The sequence below is a fragment of the Pezoporus occidentalis genome, unplaced genomic scaffold (assembly GCF_034315485.1).
Source record: "Pezoporus occidentalis ecotype Australia unplaced genomic scaffold, CSIRO_AGI_Poc_V1 ctg93, whole genome shotgun sequence".
In the NCBI taxonomy this organism is placed as follows: Eukaryota; Metazoa; Chordata; class Aves; order Psittaciformes; family Psittacidae; genus Pezoporus; species Pezoporus occidentalis.
In genome coordinates this window covers 4,777,339-4,799,711 of record NW_026916294.1, presented here as the reverse complement: position 1 = coordinate 4,799,711, position 22,373 = coordinate 4,777,339, and the positions used below count along the sequence as shown (strand labels likewise).

General features: G+C 46.7%; 1 protein-coding gene across 1 annotated transcript in view; it reads right to left on the bottom strand.

The window, feature by feature from the left end:
- Window positions 1-1,815: 1,815 nt before the first annotated feature.
- Window positions 1,816-22,373, bottom strand: part of GALNT14 (polypeptide N-acetylgalactosaminyltransferase 14) — a 96,648-nt gene continuing 76,090 nt past the window's right edge. The window contains exons 10-15 of the mRNA XM_062606053.1: window positions 19,139-19,265; window positions 16,709-16,801; window positions 15,434-15,517; window positions 14,001-14,145; window positions 7,080-7,199; window positions 1,816-6,518 (exon numbers count right to left, since the gene is read on the bottom strand). Coding sequence (XP_062462037.1) covers window positions 6,360-6,518; window positions 7,080-7,199; window positions 14,001-14,145; window positions 15,434-15,517; window positions 16,709-16,801; window positions 19,139-19,265 — 728 coding nt within the window. The 3' untranslated portion in view covers window positions 1,816-6,359. The remainder of the gene's footprint in view (window positions 6,519-7,079; window positions 7,200-14,000; window positions 14,146-15,433; window positions 15,518-16,708; window positions 16,802-19,138; window positions 19,266-22,373) is intronic.

Here is a 22,373-nt window from a genome sequence, read left to right as displayed (position 1 = left end):
AGGAGCACTGCAGAGGCATGTGTGTGCTGGTGTGCTCCCATACAAACCTGACCTTTATTTCCTGTAACTCTGCTCAAACGATAACCATCAGTGGTGGTGGTAGCGGATGCCTGAGTTGTGATAGTTGCATCAGACTCAAAGTGGATTTGGGCAGACAGATAACAAGAAAATAGCCAAGGGCTAATGACAGCAACATGCACCCTGCAATAACCATAGTCCCAGTCAAGGTCCAACTCAAGCCAAGTTTAGAGAAAACCCTAATTTCTGTAGTTTATATGCAAACATGACTACAAGTCAATTATCTTACTCCATAAACAGTGGACAGCACACGGCCCATCAAGCTCTCCTGCACAGCAGTGGGCTGCACACGAGGATCTCTCCTTGAGTAGGGACACCTCTCCAGTTTACTCCTTGAGGCTGAGAGATTCCTTGCTGTAACAGATCCTTGGTGAGTGATTATCAGCATGATAAACTTTGAAATCTTAGCTAAGTGACATAAAGGATTGATTGTGCATGTATAATTCTTTAGGCATAAACTGTTGACAAAATCTTAGTCTAAGTCTGGATCTAACCACACAAAGACTCCTTTCTTAGAAGGAGTTTAGAACACAAGGGGGTCCTTTCTGAACCTCACGACTCAACGGGAGGATCTCCTTGACAGTTTTGCCTGACCGTGTCCTCTATGCAGTACATACTCAAGAGGACCTTACCATCAAATCTTGCTAAATCACTGTTGCGTTTACTAACAGACTTTGTTAAATCACTCTTTTATATCAATAAACATATTGCTACCTCTGTCTTCTGAATGAAGTGTGTCATTCCACCTGGGACAGCATTCTCTTTTCAGTAAGTAAACTGAGGATCAGGTGGACTTTGCTTTGGTGCTTTGGTACAAACCTGACCCCGTGGTGTAGCTCTGAGTCACCAGGGCTAAAAGTGCAGCCCATGGCCAGGTCATTCTGCAGAGGGTCCTGCCACAGCGTTAAGGTGCTTTGTGTGTTCCCAGTGTCCTGGCAAAGGACTCCCTACTGTAGCATTGACAACTATTACCCTACAGTGAAAGCAGCCCTCTCCCTTACATAGGGCAAAACTAAGGAATTTTAAAACTAGTATGATTTGTATCGCCTTGACCTTTGGATGGGAGTTTGCTTCTTCCCACTTCTCTCATTTTGAGTGGTGACAACAGGTTAGCCAGGATACTTCTGTCTGCAATCAGCTCACAGCCCAAGGTAAGAAAGCTTGGGTCAGAGAGGCTGCAGGAAAAAGTATCTTTACAATCAGTAAATCTGTTTACACTTCATATCTCTTTTTCACCCTTCTCACCCTAAACACATTCCTACTGATGCACAGACTCCAAAGCCTTGCAACCTGGGAACAGTCCTGATTTTGCAATGTCATTCATTACATCTATCTGGTTGCATACAAGCTTTCAATGCTCCTTTGCCTCTTTTTCCTCCATAGTTTGTTGGGTTTACAATTGAATTTAACCCTGTATAGTAGCAGCATCCTGTCTGGACACTTTTTCATGTAAATCACACACAAAATGAGAGACATCACTCATGACGGACACTCGATAGATTACTTGACCAGCACTTAGGCAAGACCCAGCCTTGAAACTCAGTCATGTTTTCTTTTGTACATTACAATCAAGCAGCTTGGATTCCCTCAGTGCCCAGGTAATACCAGAGAAAACAAAACAGCCCCCTACATCACAACAGCAGCATTCTTACCTGCAAATGTATATGTTGCTTTTCGCCAGCTCTAAGCTAAAACGCAGCTCAACTCAAACTTAATTAGACTCAGTTGGAGAAGTAGTAGCTTGTAACAGGTTTTTATTCTTACAGGGTTCTGAAGGCACTTCCAGTGAGTAACAGAACAGTGGACATACGGAAAACATCCATAAATCTGAGATAATTCCACTGGATTTCAGCCCTTATGTCTCAATGTAAGCTGGACATCCATACAAGGCTTTCCTTAAACTCTTCAGCCACCTAAAGCAGCTGTGTCATATTAAAACTGGAGCTGGACTGATCATTCAGAATGAATTTAGCCAGAACATAAATGAGCTACAGTTTCTTCTGCTGTTTATGTGTAACCTGCTTGATTTTGCTTCCTTTACCACTTCTACGAACAATTCTAGCCCATAGCTTTTCACTAAAGCTTGTAAGATTTGATATTTCAGCAGCACAGGTCTTACTGCACAGCTGTGATCAGCATCCAAGCCATGAAGAATACCAGCCTGTTACACTATGGACCCTAGTTGGCTTAGGCAGCTAAGCCCCTACCCACTCCCTGCCAAACAGGAAGGAGGAAAGAATCAGAAGGGCAAAAGTAAGGAAAACATAAAGACAGTTTAATAAATGAAGGAAAAGGAAAGAAAACAAAACCCCAAACCCCAGCCCTAGCCTACTGTCTGGGGCATTAGACTGAGAGATGGAGAAGGCCTTGACATTGTGAAAGCAAAGCAGTAACTAAGACATTGTGTAATATCAAGACTGTTTTGGTCACCAGTCTAAAACACAGCACTGTACAGGATGCTATGAGGAAAATTAACTTGATCTGGACCAGGTCCTGCACAGACAGATAAGGGTCCATGGAGCTGACTCCAGAGACTGCCAGCCCATTGCCAGTCCAGTACTGCTGGCATTGCACACACCAAAAACTAATTCTTGGCTTTCCCTCTGTTCAAAACATTCAGTCTTCACTAAAAGTTTGGGAATCTGAGGCAGGGAAATGAAGCAAGCTATCCCAAGTTATTCCTTGAAATAGAAGAAGGGGTTAACACTCAGGGCTGGTGTTTGTCTTGAACCATAGTCCCCCCAGCCCCATTTTCCTCTTGCATCAATGGACAACCAAAGATCTTTGAATTCAGTTTCTACCTCTTTACTACAAAATTACTACGTTGGAATGTTGTAAACTGAGGTTCCAGTCACTGATGCTTTGTGTTGCTGTCTTATACTACTGTGCTCTTACAGGAAGATGAGCATAAAATACGTGGAAATCACATAAGCAGCAAGGTAGACTTCCCCAGCCCAACTAGAACCAGATAGATTTGTTTCAAACAGAGCATGGATCTCCTTTGGGAGGGAAGGGGAAGGCTAAGGTGCATTTTGGTTTTGGGGGTTTCTTTTGCATAGCCTTGGTTGGCTTTTTAAAAGTTCTAGCCCTGAGTTTCCTGTTCTGAACCTAATTTTCCCAAGGCACAAGAAGTGACATCTGGAATTCATAAAGGATGTCACAAAGCTCAACAGCCAGGATTAGAACCATATTTTCTACTATCTTTTTCCTTCAAGTCAGTGCAAAATGTTACCAAAAAGCATTACTACCAAATGACACCAGGGCTTAAGAGGTATAGGCACAGGAGCCCATCTAGATACACCTGTCAATGTCATGTATATCTGCACGGCATGAAAATAGATGTCTAGGCAAATAACAGATCCAAAGCAAAAAAGGTTCATATGTCTCCAGTGTATTTTAGTGTGTGAAATAAAAGTATGATTCGGCTTTCAGCAGCAGTTAACCTTCCCCCTGCCGTGATGCAAGGTCTCTTTGCAGGGATGATAAGCAGATCTCCTAAATGCTATATTGGGGCTAACTCTGGAGACTGCAGGTCCATTGCCTGCTTATATAAAGCTTCCCAGGAGTCAGGCTGATACCTTCAATCTTCTCCAAAACCACGGCTGATCCATAGGGTTAATCTCTTTTCTTGGACCATGAAATAAGCTGCAGTCTAAGGGTTACAGCTGATGCGTGAGACACAATCACCAGCTTGCAGAGCAGCCACTGCTTCCCAGGTGATGGCTTTTGTGCCTGCAAGAGGTTTAGCTGAATGATGCTGCTTTCTTGTAGGAGACACCATGCCTGATGTCACCTTCCCCACTGCCTGCCTTCCACCGCCCCAGACAAGTTTGCAGTGATCACCTTTAGCCCGTGTTTTTTGAATAGGAAGAGTTTGGTATAGCATTCGGGTTTCCCAAAAGAGAGCTGAAAAGCTGGCCAAACAGCTTCTTCCTGGAACACATCCCTGCAGGTCCCACACACACACTGAGGTAGCTGTTTCTGCTAAGGCAAGGAAGAGCAGTCCCTGTTTAGAGAGCTTTGGCTGTCAGCAGAACTGCTATTGTCAGCTTTGGTGGAAAATAATAAAGCTAGGAAGGTGTGAGGTGCTGCTCAGGGTGTACCTGCCGGGGGCTGGACTTCGAAACTGATGCCAAGTTGTTCAGCTCTTTGAATTTTCAAAGTGCCAGCAACTGGGCACAGTACAGGTGTGAACATGTTAAGTTTCAGGCTCCTGGGAGCTGATTTCCCTTGTGAGCACCAGACAAGGAATTACTACCAGTCGCCTGTCATCACCAGTGTGAAAAGTAGGTGTGATATTTCCCTGGTTCCATTAAATAGAAGGAACCCAAGGTCACTACCCTTTCTTTGTGAAATGGGTCCATTCCATTTTAAGTGCTTCCCTTTGTTTCCTGTGCAGAGAGGTGACATGAAAACAATGCCATCTCCTGCCATGAAATGACAGCTTGCTCCAGCCCTTTCATAACCAAAGTCCTTGAGTTTGCATCAAGGGAGCTTGATGAGGTTAGTAATCAATGCAGCACACAGAAAGCGTTTATACCCTTCAACCTTTTGTACATAAAGAGTTATACTGGTTCTGCCTCTAAAGCTGGAGATTTACATATACGGCTTTCTCCCAGCACTGAGGGAGGAGAAACTGAGGCAGTGAAATCCTGAAAGCCAGCAATTTATTCAAGAAGGGATGCTGAGAGCACTCAGAGGCTCAAAGCTTATGGTATTTCACCTGTAGCTTGCAGCACATGAGACAGAGGGTAGGATTTTCATTAAACCCTAGCATTTTTAGAAACACAAACTGTATTTTCTGTCAAGTCACACTGACAGCCCTGTCCAAGTTCTTTTCGAGAGTCGGTACTACACAAGAACTGAGTGCACATCTCTTGGTGACTCACTACCTGTTACTTGTTGCTGTAGTGGGAGCTGCTCTGAAAGAGGCTGGAAAGGAACTTCTAGTCCTAGGGCCATTATCAAGACCCCTTCTGAGGTCTGCTTAGTCTCCTTTGGCAGTCACCTCACTGCCATATAGTGATAGCAACAGGTATGAACCCTGGTTAATGACATATCTCCAAAAGCTGAAGAAACAATTTCTGCCATGTCTGCCTATGCTAAATGACTGGGAGAGGGGTACTTTGTGACCCAGGGTTCCCTGCTCACAAGTGTGACTGGAGGAATTCCAAACCTTTCCTTCAGTACTTGGGCTACAAGATACCTGGGAAGAAATACCAGGTAACCTTCCTTTTCCTTCTAAAAGCAGTCTCTGGTTTTCATTACCTCCTCTGTTCGTTTGGTAGCAGCACTTCTTGGGAGTCCTCTCTTATGTAGTTGGGAAATTGGGAAACAGAAATATGACACAATTACCTTCAATTCCCAAAACTATAACCTTTATGGAAGAAAAGTAAAAATTTGACTTAGTCCAGATCTGAAGCAGTGAGAGGCACATAATGAGATTACGGGGAGTTTTCAGTGATCAAGGCTCACCCGTGACCTTCAGAGAGGAGAAATAATGAAGTTACTGCCTTTCCTCCCAGCTTCACAGCAGTTTATATCCTTTAATCTCACACGCTGAATCCTCTGTTTGCTTGGGCTTTGGAGATTCAATGTGCAGTTAGCACAGAGCAGAATTCCCCTACTACTTGCTGGTTTGATCCGGGCCACAACCATAAATGACTGCCCTGCCTCTGTATACACAACATGTATGTGGATCAGATACAGATTCAAAGGTGCAACAGATCTCCACCCATGCTGCCTGCAGAAGACAAACTCATCCACAGCAATGAAAAGTGCAAAGATAAATCAGTGTTTGCCGCTTGATCCCAGGTGACGTTTCTTAGCATCCCTTGGCATATGCCTCTTTGCGCACCTGCCTCACCCCCCAAAAGCCATTGAGATGCTTGTTTTGCTAAGTCCAAGCCTTCTTTTGGTCTCCAAGGCCCTTCTACCTGTGTTTCCAGTGAGATTAATTCAGTATTGTGCACACCTAAGTTCTGTAGTGCCCATCGCAGGAGCTTCGGTATCGCCCTAAAACATTCCAAGGGTTTTTTTTGCCATGCCTTCTCTTTGAAGGTATGGCCCCCAACAGGCCAATACTGGCTGCATGTCTTGCAGGCAACGTGCGTTGTTCAACCTGGAGCACCACGTCCTTATTTTTGTTTGAACGATCCTTCTCTTGTCCCATAGTACACAAGAACCCCCAGTGGTTTTGCATCTGAGCTCCACCTGGTGCATCTTGACTGCATGTAGCAACGCCTCAGTGCCCATCCCCACTGTGTAAGTCCTCCAGTAGGTCAAGACATCACCATGTCCCAGCGCTGACTCATGGCTGTGCTCTCACAAGGGTTGATGACAAGCTCTTTGGTACTCTCATTCGTGTCCCCAATCGTCTCAGTGTCCAGACAGAAGCGTGAAGCTATGTGTTCAATGTGTGACCCAACTTTACCCCATCGCTGAGGAGAGAAACACACACAAGAGGAGAAACAGGAGTGAGCAAGCTTCCTCCTCATTATGCTTTTACTATGCTGCTCCTGCATCAAGGGGAGAGTTGTCACTAAGCTTTTGTGGCCTGATGCTGGGAAGTACAGGGTCCCCAGTCCCACATGGAGCAGAGCACACACTGAGCATTTCTCCCATCAGAAGCACACTCATTTAAGCTCAGCCTTTGCTTGGCTTCAGGAAGATAATATATTACTAACAGCTTTTTTCCCCAGGTCGTTGGTTCAAATGCCAGCTCAATGATTAATTGCAGAGAAACCTTAGCATCTGCTGGCTGACTGGCAGCCTGTCTGAACTAAATTGCCAGTTTTGGTTTGACTTTTGCAGATAAGTATCCAGATCACCACCCACACTAATAGACATCCTCATCCACACACTCATTTAAGAGGCAAAGGGCTGAACAGGCCAGACTCTGTACTCCCAGATCGACTGTGCCTCCCATTTGATGTGTGGTAATACTATACTGCAAGAAAGGGAACTTCAAAGAAAAGGGGAGGATGAACGAAATGGCTTACCTGCTTGTTGTCACCTTCTTTGCAAGGTGACATCAGCACTTGGGAGCCAGGGAAGAGGGTGTACACCGACAAGCACAGCTGTTGCTGGCGGACATGGTGGTTGTATGTGTACATCCATTCCTGCAAAGAGAAAGGAAAGAAGGTGAGAGATCAAGGTTCACTCTTAGTATTCTTTCTACCTAAAAGCAAACACTTCAGCTTCTTGGATGCTGTCCCCTCCAAAACCAAGCACAGACCTCACCAACCTCAAGAGGCACCTGGGCTGGTCACTAGGATGTTTCAAGCTTCCCCAAAACTGTCACTGGGGGACTGCATGTGCCAAAGGAAATGGCTACAAAAGCTGATGGAACAAAGTGGCTCATGAGGCAAAGGATTTCATAGCCAGAACTGGGTTGTGGTTGGGGACAAAGTGTGTGGAAAAACAGCAAAAGAGGGACAGGAATACCACTAACTACACAATGCGCAATCCTCTTTTTCCAAGGAAGAGCAGCAGAAATGCTTTGTAGCTGGCAGCAGGAGAGAGGTGATATATAGCAAATGTTTGCAAGTCCCGGGATTCTGCTCCCAAATATCACAAAAATCAGGGGTAAAATTCCTCTTTGTATCAAAGGAGTGGGACATTTGCTCTATTGGTTAGTTGTGACCACTGGGCTGTCTTGGAGGCTTTTATTTCTCATGCTGCTTTTCATGGTCATTTTCTTTATCAGTTCCTCAGCCCAAGAAATAAACTTTGGAGGAGCAGAGACTCTTTTTCTTGTGTAAAACCTGCCATACAACAGGGGCTCTCTGGGATTATCCTCTTTCTCACTCATGGATGTTTTACTCGGGAGAAAAGGAGAAGTAGCTGATAGTTTGACCAAGTTTTCCAGATGCACTGGATGAAGCATCATCCGTGTACAGATACACTGCTTAGCCAAGGAGTATTTCCCAGAAGTTTACTCCAATGTTTATTCCAGTTGAATGTCTTCTGTCATTCCCGAGAGCATCTCCTGAGGATCTCGGACTGCCCAGGCAAGGGTTATCCCTCTGCTATTTGCGTGTGTACAGGGATGAAGTGAGAAGCGATGTTGGTAATGGAGGGGAAGGCAGAAGTTAGTCTGGATCTGGAAAATTGAAGGGCAAAAGATGTTCCTGGGAGACTGCAATCTCTCCTGGGTGCCAGAGGGGAAGTGAAGAATGGCTGCCCTGATCTCAGAGCTGGGATGCCTGCAGCTCCCCTGACTTTGAGTGGTGGAGGCTTTGGGTTGCATTAGCGTGAGTTATTAGAGCAGGGAAACACATCCACCCTTTTGGTATTTGTCACCGTCAGCAGCTCTAACTCCTTTCTCTGACTTCAGAACAGACAGCTGCAGGCATTGAATTCCTAGGAGTATAAATCCCGCTTCATTCAGGTTTTTAGGCTCCTAGAAGGGAAAACACACCTCTGCACAGCAGACCGGACCCACAGGGACTTCACACTGGGATCTCACCCTTCACTTCCTAGCATACTACTCCTTACCAGCTAGTGGAAATCAAACCTGGCTTTCTGAACAGCCTGCCCAGGATTTCAGCACATAACAAGCATTCATTTTCAAAGCCACAGTCTGCACCCAAAGGGCCTTCTGGCAACTACTTCTTTGTCAGATGAAGCAGGGTTTACCTGATCCTACAGTGAACATGTTCCAGTCATCCCAACCACGCACACTGTCAGCTGCTGTGTAAACCACCAGCCTGGGAAATCAGGTGCCAAATTAGTCCTGCATCTGTGAAGAACCAAGCCCTACAGGGCAAGCTCCAACATCTGTTCTTGACGCCCGTGCTGCTACAAGCTGCTTTGAAAACCTGCTTTACATTTTTAACCAATTGTTCCTCATTTCAGTTGAGGACAGGGCTGGAGCTGCACCCAGGAGGCTCCTCAGCAGCAGCAAGTTAATCCTGTAACTCATGTATATGTTGAATCCCTCAATTAAATCAGGCCAGGCTCTGTTCAAGCTTTCCTAATATCCACATCCTCTCCAGGCAGGACCATCCTCTCATTCAGCAAAACGCCATGGGATACACAGGGTGGTGATAACCATCTCTCCTAAGCTGTTGTTTTCATCATAAGAAGCGAAGCCTTTGGAGCTAGATATATGCATCAGTTCAATAGCCGACATTGGATCCTCCCCTCTTGCCCCCAGGCTGTCCTGCTACTGTCTTTATCTAAACTGACAGATTTTCACACAGTTCTATTTTGACAGAATGGCTTTCTGTGGAACTCAGTTCCCTTGAAAATGTTTTATGCACTTCTAATCATGCCTTGTCTATTTTCAGCCCTCAATGAAAGCCAGAGAAAATGATGCAGAAAATGAAGAAATTTGAGGGGGGGTGGGAAGAAGTCACTTGAACACCACAGAACCCATGAAAAGCTTTGCATTAAAAACCAGGCAAATGGCCATGCAGATGTTTATCTTATCCCATCTCTTCCTTTATTTGTATCAGTTGGGATGACAATTCCCCCTTCTTTTTTTCCCCATGAGAAACTACTTTATCTTCTAAATCCTGGCACAGGAAGCACTCACGTGGCCAGCAGGGAAGTAACAGCAGCAGAACTTTGCACCCCAGGTGTTGTAGTGAGCCAGGCAGCCCAAAGGTGCTCCTAAGAGCAGAGACCTTCAAACAGCTAACATGGCTTCAGGGCTACAAACTGGCCTGAAGAGATGCCAATGGGCTTTAGGGCAGCAAGGAAACCAAGATACAGGAGGTGAAACTGCAATCAGTTATTTCCTGCCTTTCAAAGACAAAGATGAAGTAGTGGTGGAGCAAGGAGGAAGAGCGTAGACAGCAACCACAACCAGCAATTTCCACTCTCCAAAGCCTTGGATAACACTAAGCTCCATTTGAGGCTTGTGACTGTTTTTCAAGGCTTTAGCATCATTTGAGCAGGCATCTGTCACTGTTACTCAGCATCACTGCGAACTGAGGAAATCATTTTAAAATGTGACCTCTGGTTTGGCGTAGCTTGGCAGGAGGAGAAAGCAGCCCTTCAGCCTAGCAAGGAGCAGCCCCATGGAAGCCCATGTTACGTGACAGCACTGTACATGCTCTACTGCTGTGCAAGAGGTCAGTTGCACCCTAAAGCTGGGGTAGCAGCTAGAGGAAGAAGCCAGAAGCAACCTCAGCCCTCAATGATCTCTGTAAAATCACAGGGAAGGATTTCCTAAGGCATACGACTGCATGAGTCACCTAAGGATACCAGAGTGCTTCACTCATCAAAGGGCCCTGAGATGGAACTAGCACTTAGACACATCTCAGGAGAGGGAAAGCCAAGCACAAACAGTGCCCGCAGCAGCCTGGATGCAGAGGTGACACCGCTGCCAGACAGCCCCTCTTGGTCTGCTGGCTTAGCCTGGCTCCTGCAGCTCCAGCCATCCTACAGCTAGGGCAGGATGTGCCCATGGGGGAGAGGAGCAAAGACTTTTTCTGGGGAGGAAGGTCAGAAGAGAATGTTTATGGTTGAGCTGCCTCAGGAGGGACCTGCCAGGTTAGTTGGAAGAGATGTTAAATATTCACCAAAGAAAGTGCAGATCTAGTCAGCCCACAGAGCAGCTCAAGCCAACTATACCGCGGACTCAATGCCACATCAGACTGATAATCACATTGCATTTCCTTCATGATAAGAGTCAAGGACACGTCACCAAAATGCAGTGGCAGGTATTTAGCTCCAAGCCCCACATATTTTGGGGGGCAAGCTTAGGAAATGGATGCTGCAACCTTCCCACTATTCCCTCGCTTGTCTAGAAGATGACTAAACTTTGCATTTATCTTTTGGCTACTGCTTACATGTGTGTGAGTATCTAGGCCAAAGTGTCTTTGTTCGTCTGACGTATGTCAGGTTTCCTGAAGCTGCTAATGATTCAAATAAGTCCCAAAGTCAAATGTCTGTTCCAAAGATCTATGGACTGATGTCAACTGACACTTAGTTTGAAAAAACACAACTACTCACGTCTTCATCAGACAGGCCAGGACAAGATTATGATAAGTTATTTTCCCTCAGATGCATTTCTTCCATGATGAATTAAATCAATCAGTTCACTTAGTCAATGAGACACAGGAAGACGTAGAGTACCAAGGCTACAGTGGGCAGGAGCACAGGCAGAGCCCGCTGTGCCCTGGGGATGGGCAGCACTGCACAAAGATCTCTGCCAGCCATTACTTCAAGAGCAGGTCCCCATGAGGGCCACCTTGGCAGACAGAGCCTGCTACCAGACCTTTGGAGAAGAAAGAGCTAAGCAGATCCCAGGCATGAGAAGACAGAGCTCTCCTACACAAAGATGAGGGGTTTTCTTGTGCCTCAGTGCCCCTTTTAGGTTTTTAGGACTAACACCAGACACCAGCATAGAGGGTTTGTGAGATCTGCTAAGGGTGTAAATCTGATTTTACTGCAATGAACTCTTCTCAATGTACCCAAAGTATGGATGTGGCCAGAGGGCTCACAACACCCTTTCCCTGCACTACAGATGATAAAACACTAAAATGGAGAGAATTTGATTGCCATCTGACAGCTCCTGTTCCTCTGTCCTCAAGATGGTGATGTACGGCACCTCAGATCTTCTCACACCCGGTCCCAGCCTTCATGCATGTAATGTTGGTAAAAGGCTTAGGGAGCCTAGTATGGAGACATCTACAGAAGGGCAACCAGGCAACCAAATCAATGCTACTAACATGGATAATAAAGGATCTGGATGGCCAGGATATTTTTCCACAGTTCTTACTGTATGCCAGGAAAGCACAGCTTTGATTTAGCTAATCTATTTTTCAAATAATGAAGCTCAGGATAAGCAAGATGTCACTTCAGTATGTTAAAAGTGAAGATTATCGCTCTATTCTGGTATACTAAATATGAAACTAAGTGGCAAGAGCATAACCTGGTGACTCTACCCCCCATGTCATCCACAAGTTCAGGTGGTCTTGTAACAACTGTGTAAGTAAAATATAAGTTTCTATTCAGAATGAAAATTTAATTATCTTGTTTCCATCTGAAATATTCTCCATGGATGCAAACAACAGAGAACTACCCTAGGAAGAAAGAGAAAGATAAAGGGAAAAGGTTTTTCTCTATTCCTGCCTGTGTATTGAGTGTAGCTATTCAGCAATCTGTTTGTAGTGCATTTTTCTGTTCCCCTGCAGAGTTAGTCCTGGATATACACAAGAAATGGAGCTGCCATCCAGCTGAAATGTTGACCTATTGCAAACTGCTGTGGAATCAGAATGGGAAGATGAATATTTTGTGGCATGAAAGACTGAAAAAAATTTCCTGTACAGAAATGTCAAACAGAATGTGTTTGGTGGGAATGAAACAATCCAACCTGTTGGCTGTGACATTGCTCATTTTAAAGTATAACATCAAATTGATGTTTTAGAAAGACCAATACGTTTCATTCTGAAGCGCTACCTTGCAGCAGCAGTTTCCATTCTGCGTTTCCCAGATTTGTTTTTTTAAACAGCCGATTAATTGAAAGTTGCAGTTGTCACTGAAACATCTTCTTTTGACTTCAGCAGAGCTGGCCCTGCGAAACATGATGACCTGCTCCCGTCAGCTCACTTCTCTTGCTGATTCACCGTGTAAAAGCCCATGTAGCAGTGGAAGAAAGAAAAAGAATTCCAAAATGTGGAAACCAGCCCTTACTATTCTATGATTCTATAACTGTAACTATGTGGTACTTGCAGTTACGTTCACCCCATAGTAAATACAACTGCAAGTACCGCATCGTTACGTATCAATGAGGGTGGTAAAATCCTGGCACAGGTTGCCCAGAGAGGTGGTGGATGCCCCATTCCTGGAGGCATCTAAGGCCAGGCTGGATGTGGTTCTGAGCAACCTAATCTAGTTGAAGATGTCCCTGCTCATTACAAGGGGGTTACTTGATGAACTTTCAAGGTCCCTTCCAACCCAAATTATTCTGTGATTCTATTGTCTGAACTGACAAAGATTCAAGTAGCCATTGTTGATTTTACCACACTGTGGAGCAGATATTATTTTCCTGACTAAAGACAGGCACCCAACTGCATGCAAAAGAGATGCACATAATGACATGCTTCATTTGCACATACAAATGAGGGGCATTTTCAACAGCATCTCCAGGCTGGGCCTTTTATATGTGTAGCTACATGATTTGAATGTGTAACCATGAGGGTTAAGGATGTACAGTCAAGTGGGAGCAAGCACACCGTTGCCTATTAAATTATTTCATGGCACCCCTGAAGAAGTGAGTGATTGTTATCCTCCCTGTTTTATAGATGGAAATGCGAGAGAGCTGACTGACATGCCCAAAATCACAACGGGAATCTGAAGCAAAAGCAGGTTTTGAGGCTGTGTCTTCAGGGTCTTGCTTCAGCAACATCACTGCAAGGCACATGTACTTGCTCCTGGCTCTAGCAGTTCCAAGAATATGCTTTTGAGAGCACCAATTCATGTGGCTTTTCCTCATCTCAGTGAGACTGGAAAAAGCAACATCCTCCTCACTAAATTCCCACTAGCTTAATGGGCAATCTAATACTGAGAGGATGCAAACTATGAAGTTCTAAATACCACTGCAATTCAGAGCACTTTGAAAGAAATAAGCCTGAAAGATGAGGGGAAATTACAGCTCTCTTTGCCTTTCTCTGATCAACGCAGATGAGCGGCGCGTGGCGTTCCTGAGCAGCAGTAAGTACTCAGCACAGGAAGGCACACACAATAAGTGGTCCACCCTGTACTGTGGCTCCTGCACCAGTCCCTGCCCAGTGCCTCCATTGAGGTAAGGAGGACTTACCAGGGTTTAACTACATGGTATCTTAGGAAAGGGGCTGGCAGAACAGTTAATCCTTCAACTGAGCTTTAGCAAACTTAGGAAATCATCTTGAAGCTGCCCCAGAGCCTTCTCTCCAGCCAGCAGCATGAGGATACACAGCACGTCTTACCTGTGCCGTCGCTGCTGTGCCTTTGCTGCTGATACAAGGATTTAAGCTCAGGATGGGGAACTCTTGGGCTTCAGACTTGTGTGATTCCAGGCAGCTCTGCCTTTGCCTGATCATCCCAGTCTGATAGAGCGATTCCTCAGGAATCCTGTGGGAACAGCATGAAAACAACATCCCTACTGCCCCAGGCACACGGGTACTCAAAGGGAGACTCAGTGGGGGAAGGAGGGTGCAGGGGCACTATTTCACCTTCAGAAAATGAGAGTGGCAAGTTCTATTACAATGCTGAACCACTGAGAGCAGTACGTGGACAGGGACACTGCAGAAGCAGCACTCAGAGATGGATGGCTGGCCTTTATAAGAGGCAGAAATAAATAACACTGCACAAGGCAAACAGAGGAGAAAGGAATAGATTGTGAGCAGGCTGAAGGTCAGCCTTCAGCTCACAGAAGCGGGGAACTTTATATCAAACCGCCACAGAACCCTGGCATTCAATGTGAATGCTGCTGTGCAGTGCCATGCATGGCAAAAAAGCAAGTAAATGCTGTGATTCTGCACTCGGCCATTGCACCAGCGGGTCCTGGAGGTATCTCCAAAACTACTGCACCCCTCCTGATGGAGGCTGGGGGAATGGATGCAATGGTTTCTGGAGTATTTTTGGTGACTAAAATAGATCTGTGCAAAAGCAACTGTGGAAGTGCATATTAAGGTCAGCATTAGGCTGAATACAGGTCACAAAAAAAATTCTTTTCACAACAGAATAGTCTTATCATGAAACAGTCTGAAAGGACTGGAAATCAGGTGCAAGCAAGAAACTTCACTATGAGGGTGCTGAGGCGCTGGCACAGGGTGCCCAGAGAAGCTGTGGCTGCCCCATCCTTGGCACTGTTCAAGGCCAGGTTGGACCTTAGGGGCTTGGAGCTATCTGGTCTAGTGGAAGATGTCCCTGCCCATGGCAGGGGGTTGGAAATGGATGAGCTTTAAGGTCCCTTCCAACCCAAACCATTCTATGGTTATATATGGGAACAGCCCAACAGCTCTATGGTGGATTTTCCACCTTGGGATACTTTTGCAAGGGAAACTGTCTACTTCCCTGCACCACCTGTCCTGCAGCATGGACAGGAGGATACCTGAGGAAGCTCCAAGAACTAAGAGAAATAACTAGTGTTTTGCCCCTCACCAGCCTTACAACAAAGAGCCAAGGAATCTGTAACACTGCTTAGAGAAAGCAGGCTCACAAATGAACCATGTCACACTGTGAACGAGCTGCGTTTAAAGACAGCACAAAATTCACTGTGCACTTCTGTGAAGTCCAAAGGAGGAGGAGACTGTGTCTGGGGCAGGGGCTTGGAGGTGCAGAGGAAAGCTCCGTGGGGCAGAAAGGATGGGGCATCCCACTGGCCTGCTAGAGACGGGTGAAGATCGCACATCCATACCGGAGTTCAGGATAAACATTTTCCAGGTACCACTTGAAGCTGTGGCATTTCAACCTCTTCCGCAGCTCCACTCTGCTCTGGATGCTGTGGGAAGAAAATACCATAGAGGTACAATGGAAATCATGAAGCTGAGACCCAATGCACCAAAAAGAAAGGCTGAGAGAAACCCAACAGATACTGCACAGACAGCAAACACAGGAGCACCAGCAGCTCTGTTTTCTTCTCTCTTCTGCTAGAGCTTGGGTGGTTGTTTTGATCTCAGTCTCTTTGGTGGCCTCACTTGGTAAAATGGCATGATGGTATACTAGTTTGGTGGATGAAAATGTTCATGGGAAAGTACAGCTGCTTAAAAATGGTTAGTAAAAAAAAGGATGCTATCTGCTATGTGCAAATGGCATTAATTTATTAATGCACTAGGAGATTAATATATTCTGTTTTAAGTTTATAGGACTACAGGAGGCCTTGATTTCCCAGAGTGCCTAAACACACCTTTAAGTCAGCAGAAGCTAATCTCATGGTGAAATATTTCTTTCTTTCATTAACCAGGGCAAAACTTTTGCTGAGGGATCCTGCTGTATAGTGGCATTTTCCAAACTCCAGCTCCTCCCTGGGCCAGCCTCTACCTACAGAGATGTTCTGAGCTGGCATTTACAGAGCAGTGGGAAGCCTCCAGTACCTTCCCTTTGCATAGGCTATCTTCTCTACACCCTCATACATGTAGTAAGACAGAGCTGTTACTTCACTCAGTGCTGACAGATGGGGAGAGGATATGGATTCAGTGGAAATAGGTTAGTCACCAGGACTTTGATTTATTTAACCTGGAGATTGAAGAGTAGCCACAAGGAATTTGGGATTGAATTTGGAACCCCCTGTGGTCTAAAGGAAACTTCCTAAGGAAAAGAAGAGCATTTAAAATGAGAAATTAACACAAACCCTTTCGGTCCGCCTCACAGAGTGGTGTTTCTGACTGTACACAGAATGAATGGCAAACTCCCTCCTTCCCTGAGAGCAGATGTACTTGTACCTGATACCAAGGGCAGGACTTAGGCAGAGGGGGATTTCTCCCACCGTGATTTGATTCACTCACTGGGATAAACTAGCACAGCATACAAACTAGCTCTTTATATGTTTCATTGCTGCGCTCATAGCATCTGCCTACCATTAGCATTTAATTGAGCGTTACTACAGAAACAACACAGGCGGGTTTCCGCAGCAGGGCAACGTCACCGGGAACACACAGTGCAGAAGGCAGGGCACAGTGCACTAAACACTTACTTTCCATAAGGTCTCCCCTGGGCTGCAGGACGAGCAGCGTAGTAGTACTGCTTGAATTCATCCATCCACACCTCCGCGGTGCGCTTGGTGTTCCTGAAGGAGGCAACAAAGGACAGTGAAACCAAGGAAGCCCCCAGGGTGGTGGATTGACTGATCCATTCTGCTGTCCTCCCAGCCTCAACTTGGTCGCTGCCTTCACCCAAGCCACCTTTGGGCCACCCCACCACCTAGTAGAGAAGGTATTCCTCTTCCCCATTACGCCAGGGACCAAACACAACAGGCCAAAACTTGCATGAAGAATTCACCATTTCAAACTGGATGCTTTGTAGCTGAAGCTTCTCATAAGCATCATCTCCCAGGCAGGTGTGCCTGGGGTTATATCAGTGGCTGGGATGGAGCTCTGAAAAGTGTTGCAAAACTTGCCAAAGATTGAAAGCAAGTATTTACTTTGCATCAATCCTGAAGGGACCCTCCTGCTTTGCGTTCCTGGATTTCACAGAGGCAAATCTCAGCGTTCAAAACTTAAACCGTCCCGGCCATAGTGCTGTAGCATAAATGTCAGTCTTCCACATCAGCCAGGTTTCTGCAGAGGAATCTTCTGTTGGCTTCAGATGGCTCTAACTCTCCTTGCAAATGGCTTTGTTGCCCCATCCCTATCTGCCTACCCCTGCCTGGGTCAGAGGAGTCCTCCAAGCCCCTGCTCCAAGGCAGGCCAGGCTCCAAACTATGGTTACCACATTACTAAGCTGCAGTTGCCATGGGGCAGGCTCTGGATCCAACCAAGCCCCATGTGGCCAGAAAAGGGGTTAGTCTGCATGTTAAGCCAGTATATCACTGGAGCCTGAGCCATCTCTCACACAAAGGCTGTGTGGAAAAACATCAGTATCTGGCAGAAAGATACTTTTTGCTAACATCTCTGTTTAAACAGAGCTACCACATTACATCAGTTTGCCAGAAGCTGCTTCTCCTCTCAGTCTATATACTGTAAGATTAAGTTTTAAATTGACAGATACCATAAGGTTAATGAAATCCCAGCTCCTAATGCTAACAGATATGTATCTCCAGACTGCTTCTCAATCCCTTGCTGATTCATGGTGCTTCTTCCTCTATAAGGCCACTGCAGTAGTCTTAAGTGCTTTTGCTCAAGAGATGCCTAAATCACAGTGTCTATATCTGTACCTAACCTTTCCCAAACTACACGGTGTTTTTGTCTGGCTTCCTGATCTCATTGGGGTTTATAAGAAACATGGAGACAAATGCTGAGGCTGACACCCAGGCGTTGATTCAGACGTCCTCAAAGTCCCAGACACTGGTGCCTGAGGCGCAGCCAGAAGAACTGTACCCATTCAAGCTCCCCTTGCTCCTCCTGCAGGTGATGCAATGGAGATGCTACTTTTTCACTCAGGTTTGCAGCAATTCCATCGCTGGAGGTTTTGCCACATCCCGGCCTCTTCTGCAGGAGTCTTATTTCACTACTAAAAGCAAGAGCCTTCCCCTTGACTCTCAAATTTGTGCCCACCTCCTTGACAACAGCTGTGTCTTGTGCCCCTCATTGCCATCCTTTTGAAGCAAGACAATAAAGGTCCCCTTCCTGCCCCACACACTATGCGGCTGGAAATCAAATATAGGTGTAGCTGAGAGGTGTAATTTGCACTCCCCTGGTTAATTGTCTCATGCAAAGCTGCAGAGAGCCCAGGTCAGCATTAACCCTGCTGCAGGCGGCTGTCTTCACAAACACAGCTGGAACCCCACACTAAAAGGAATTCCTGGTGTGTAAACGCACACATATGCAGTTTAGCTGAAAACCAGCTCTGCATTAAATGCCCTGGTGTTTTCCTCTGTCATTTACTTAACGGACAACGTTCAGCCTCATGCTCTAAAAGAGGAGGAAATCCATCCTGACTTCACTAGCTGCTCCCATCACCTTGCCCATGCCTATTCCCACTTCTGGACTGCCTCTTTTGTTGCCTCCTGTTTCCAGGAGCCTAGCTCAGCTCATTTCAGCTGGCTGTTTCAGTACCAACTCAGTTTATGTTCCTGTGTTTGTGCATGGGATCCCTTCAGCTGGGATGCCCTGGCAGTTCCTTTGGTGTCCCTGCCAGCAAGGTGCAGCCCAATGCTGACCTAAGGGTCCAATCCATTTGCTGTTAAGGTAGCTAGCGCTCAGAGATATGCTGTGGCCATCTCTCCATCTCTGTGCTGGTGAAAGGTACCACAGCAGTGTCCTGTTTCTGTCATGTTATCAACACTAGAAATCCCAAGGGTGAGTCGTACTGACTTGCATTTCTTTTGGCTCAGGGGATTCCTGCCCGGGGATACTGTGAAGTTTTCCAAGCAGATTTTCCTCAGTGTCTTGTCTGCTCCTTGCTCCCCACAAGGCAGCACCTTATTCTGTTTCCCCACAAGACAAAGCAAGCACAAATCACTTACTTAATGTATGTATTGGCATTTCCCTCTGGAAAGACGTATGGATGCTTCTTCCGGAAGACGTGCCCGACGCGGCTGCAGGGGATGATTTCGAGGCTCCCTCCACACATCCACACACGGAAAGAGATTTCTACAAAAGAAGCAGCTTCAGAATCCATCCTTACTGTCCCAGAGCAGCCTGGATCCTGGCATCACCTCTCACTTCATCCTCTGCCACATTAAATCGGGGTAAATCAATTACCAAAGGGGTTTTCTCAGGCACAACTGCCTTAAAAGTGCATTTCAAAGCTTCTTGCGAGCTGTTTGAAGTCAGTGCACTTGAAACTTGCCTGCAGCACACGTGCCATCACAATAGCAAAAGTGAGATAGTAAATAGGTCCCTTTTCATGCAGCCCACTCATATCGCAGCATCATCTTGCCAGTTTTGCGCTCCCCTCATTGCTTCTGCAATGCCTTTTTCAGTCATTTCCCTCCAAAGAGCTGTCAAGTTCACCAGGAGAGGCCATGAATTCTGTTTATTAAAGACTACAATAGTCATTATCTTTATGAATCTACCATTGATTGTGCAAAATGAACAGAGAGCTGTGCATCCATCACCTGTCCTAAAATGAGCAAGAGCTTACCCTGCCCAGCACGTACTTCTGGACCACGAGTGATGATGTTGTGCCAACAAGGCAGATACCTTAACAAAGGCTGATGGTGGGAGGGATTACCCCAAAAATCTGGATACGCTGTCAGTACAGGAAATGCCTCCTAGCTCCTGCAAGCCACTCTCTGGCTATTCCACGTGAACTTCTCAAGGCAAATAAGCCTGTGGCACAATTGACACCAGAAGTTATGGGGCTCTTGGCAGGGAGCTGGATGAAATCCTAGCTGGTGAGGTAGGACTGGTGAGCAGAATGGCTGATCTAATGGGTCCATCTGGTCCTAACACCTGTGAAGCTATGAATCCACAGCTATATTGTCAGACAGCCATGCTTAGACAGAACCACCGTGGAAAAGTAATGAAGTTAAAAAGAAAAGGCTTCTGCAGTTCTCTGCATCCTACTTTATCATCTGTTGACAGTGTAAAGCTGTATGTAGCGTGTACCTACTCTAAAGCTACAAATACTTTTTCACTTCCCACACAGATACAGTCAGACAGGAGGACACCCCTTGTCTTTATCAGCTTGTGCTCTCAGCTGTCACCTCACATATGCCAGCACAAGGATGGCTTGTTCCCAGGTCGGATGCTGACAAGACAAACGCTTGTGGCTCGAATGCCATTTGCGCAGCACAGACAGCGCTTCTGCTTCTCCAACACAGGCACTGCTGGCCCACAGAGATGCCACCCCTCCAAAAACAGCTCACAGCTTCAGGGAGGAAAGGACAGTTGTAGCCTGCACCTCCAGAGCCTCCTCAGTGGGCATGGCTCTACCACAGGGTGCACACTGCTGCAGAGCGGATGGAAGCAGGAGGATGGCATGGCCTTGATGTACGGGTCCCACATTCAAGGCTTGAGCCCATCCCCAACAGCTGGCTCTGGCAGAAGGGTCCAGCAAAGGCTGTGGTGGGAAAGCACAGCAGGGAGAAGTAATTCTTCCCCTTCACTGCTGTGTTTACAGGCAAGAGTCGCAACAGCAGCTGGAGCCTCACCACTTTCCCCAGTGCTGGGTATTAACAGGCCAATAAAACGTGCCCTTGCGCCATGTCCTGGTGCTATATTGGGAGCAACCTTAATCACAGCTGCAGGGAAATGAGATTGCAGCACGAGGCAGCTGCTCTAAGCTGCTGTGCTCGGATCCCCTCGCACGTGGCTGCTGCTGTCATTTGCCTGTGTGTCACAGCGCTGTCCGCACCGCCAGCGATGCTCTGTAAAGCAGAAGGCTGCCCGATAAAAGGGAACGATGAGCAGAGCAGCTGTGAAGCACAAAGTGGCTGCTGCGATGTGCCTTCGCCTCCTCTGGTCCTCCTGCTCAGCCTGAAGCACTACAAGGGAAAGACTTGTTCCATTCAGTTCCTTGCCTGCTTTGAATTTAAAGCCTCATGAAAAGGTGGGCTAAGGTGATCTCTGTGCACTGTGAAGTGGAGTGAGAGCACAGTGCTGGGGAGGCAGGAGATGGTGAGGAGTCTGAGCTCTCTGCTCATGTTGTACCCTGCAGACCCCGTTCCAGTCTAGAAGAAGCAATTAAAGCACAGGTTTTGGCAGGTAGGGATGACCCATGGAGCCATCTGTGGCAGCTAAAAAGCAAGGTCTCCAGACAGGCAGCCAAGAGCTAAATGCCTTGAGAAGAGGTAAACTGAGGCACCACTGAAGGCAGAGGAGCAGGCGCCAAGTGTGCTTCACCTGACCCTCAAGAGATATCCTCAATGAGAGTGGCAGCTCCAAGCAACCCCTAGGAGAGATGTGAGCAGTATGCACCAGGCTTGGCCTTAGCTTGGCAAAATACCTTTAGCACTTCTTTCTGCTCTGCAAGTCCTTCTGCCGTTACTCATCAACTCGTCTACAGGGAATTAAGTAAATTTAAGGACTAAAACACCTACAATGTCCTCCTCCTAACCCAAACACACTTGCTTTTGTTTTGCCTGAAGACTCCAACCCCCTCTAGCTGCCCAGTCAATAATACCAAAGGCAAGAGTGATGCTCCCCTAACCAGAGTCCTTCATCCCCTCAAGACTCAGCTACCAGAAAAAGCAGGGCTCACTATAAGTGCCCCCAAAACGAGCTGCTGTTGGGTCAGCTCCTGCTGTCTGTCACCAACCCCAGACTGACCAGGGCCAGCAGGATCCCAGTTGCCCTTGCCTGTGTTCTTACTAAGGAGAGGTGAGATACACTGCCCTCAATGGGCATCAGCTTTGAGCAGGGCACACTTCTTCTCTCAGGACGATGGGCAGGATGGGATCTGCCCTGCTGCTATGCAGACCTGCACTTCTTTCTTGCAGTGTTAACCCACCTAGCTTCCCTTTGCCACACCATCCTGAGGCAGCATCATGCCTTGCAGCACAGCCAGTACATGTTTGGTCAGGACCAGCCTCCCTGGGCGTAGCACCAATAAGGCAAACATCACACTACATAGGATGGGCTATAACCACAAGCAAGGGGCACAATGCCTGCTGATATAGGGCACCAGACAACCTGTTTGGATGGAGCTTCCCTGGAGGGTGGGCTGCCCTGTCACTGTTCATCTCCCAGGAGCAGCTTGGGCTGGCTGCCGTCAGAGATGAACGATGAGCAGACATGGACAGTGGGTCAGGCACT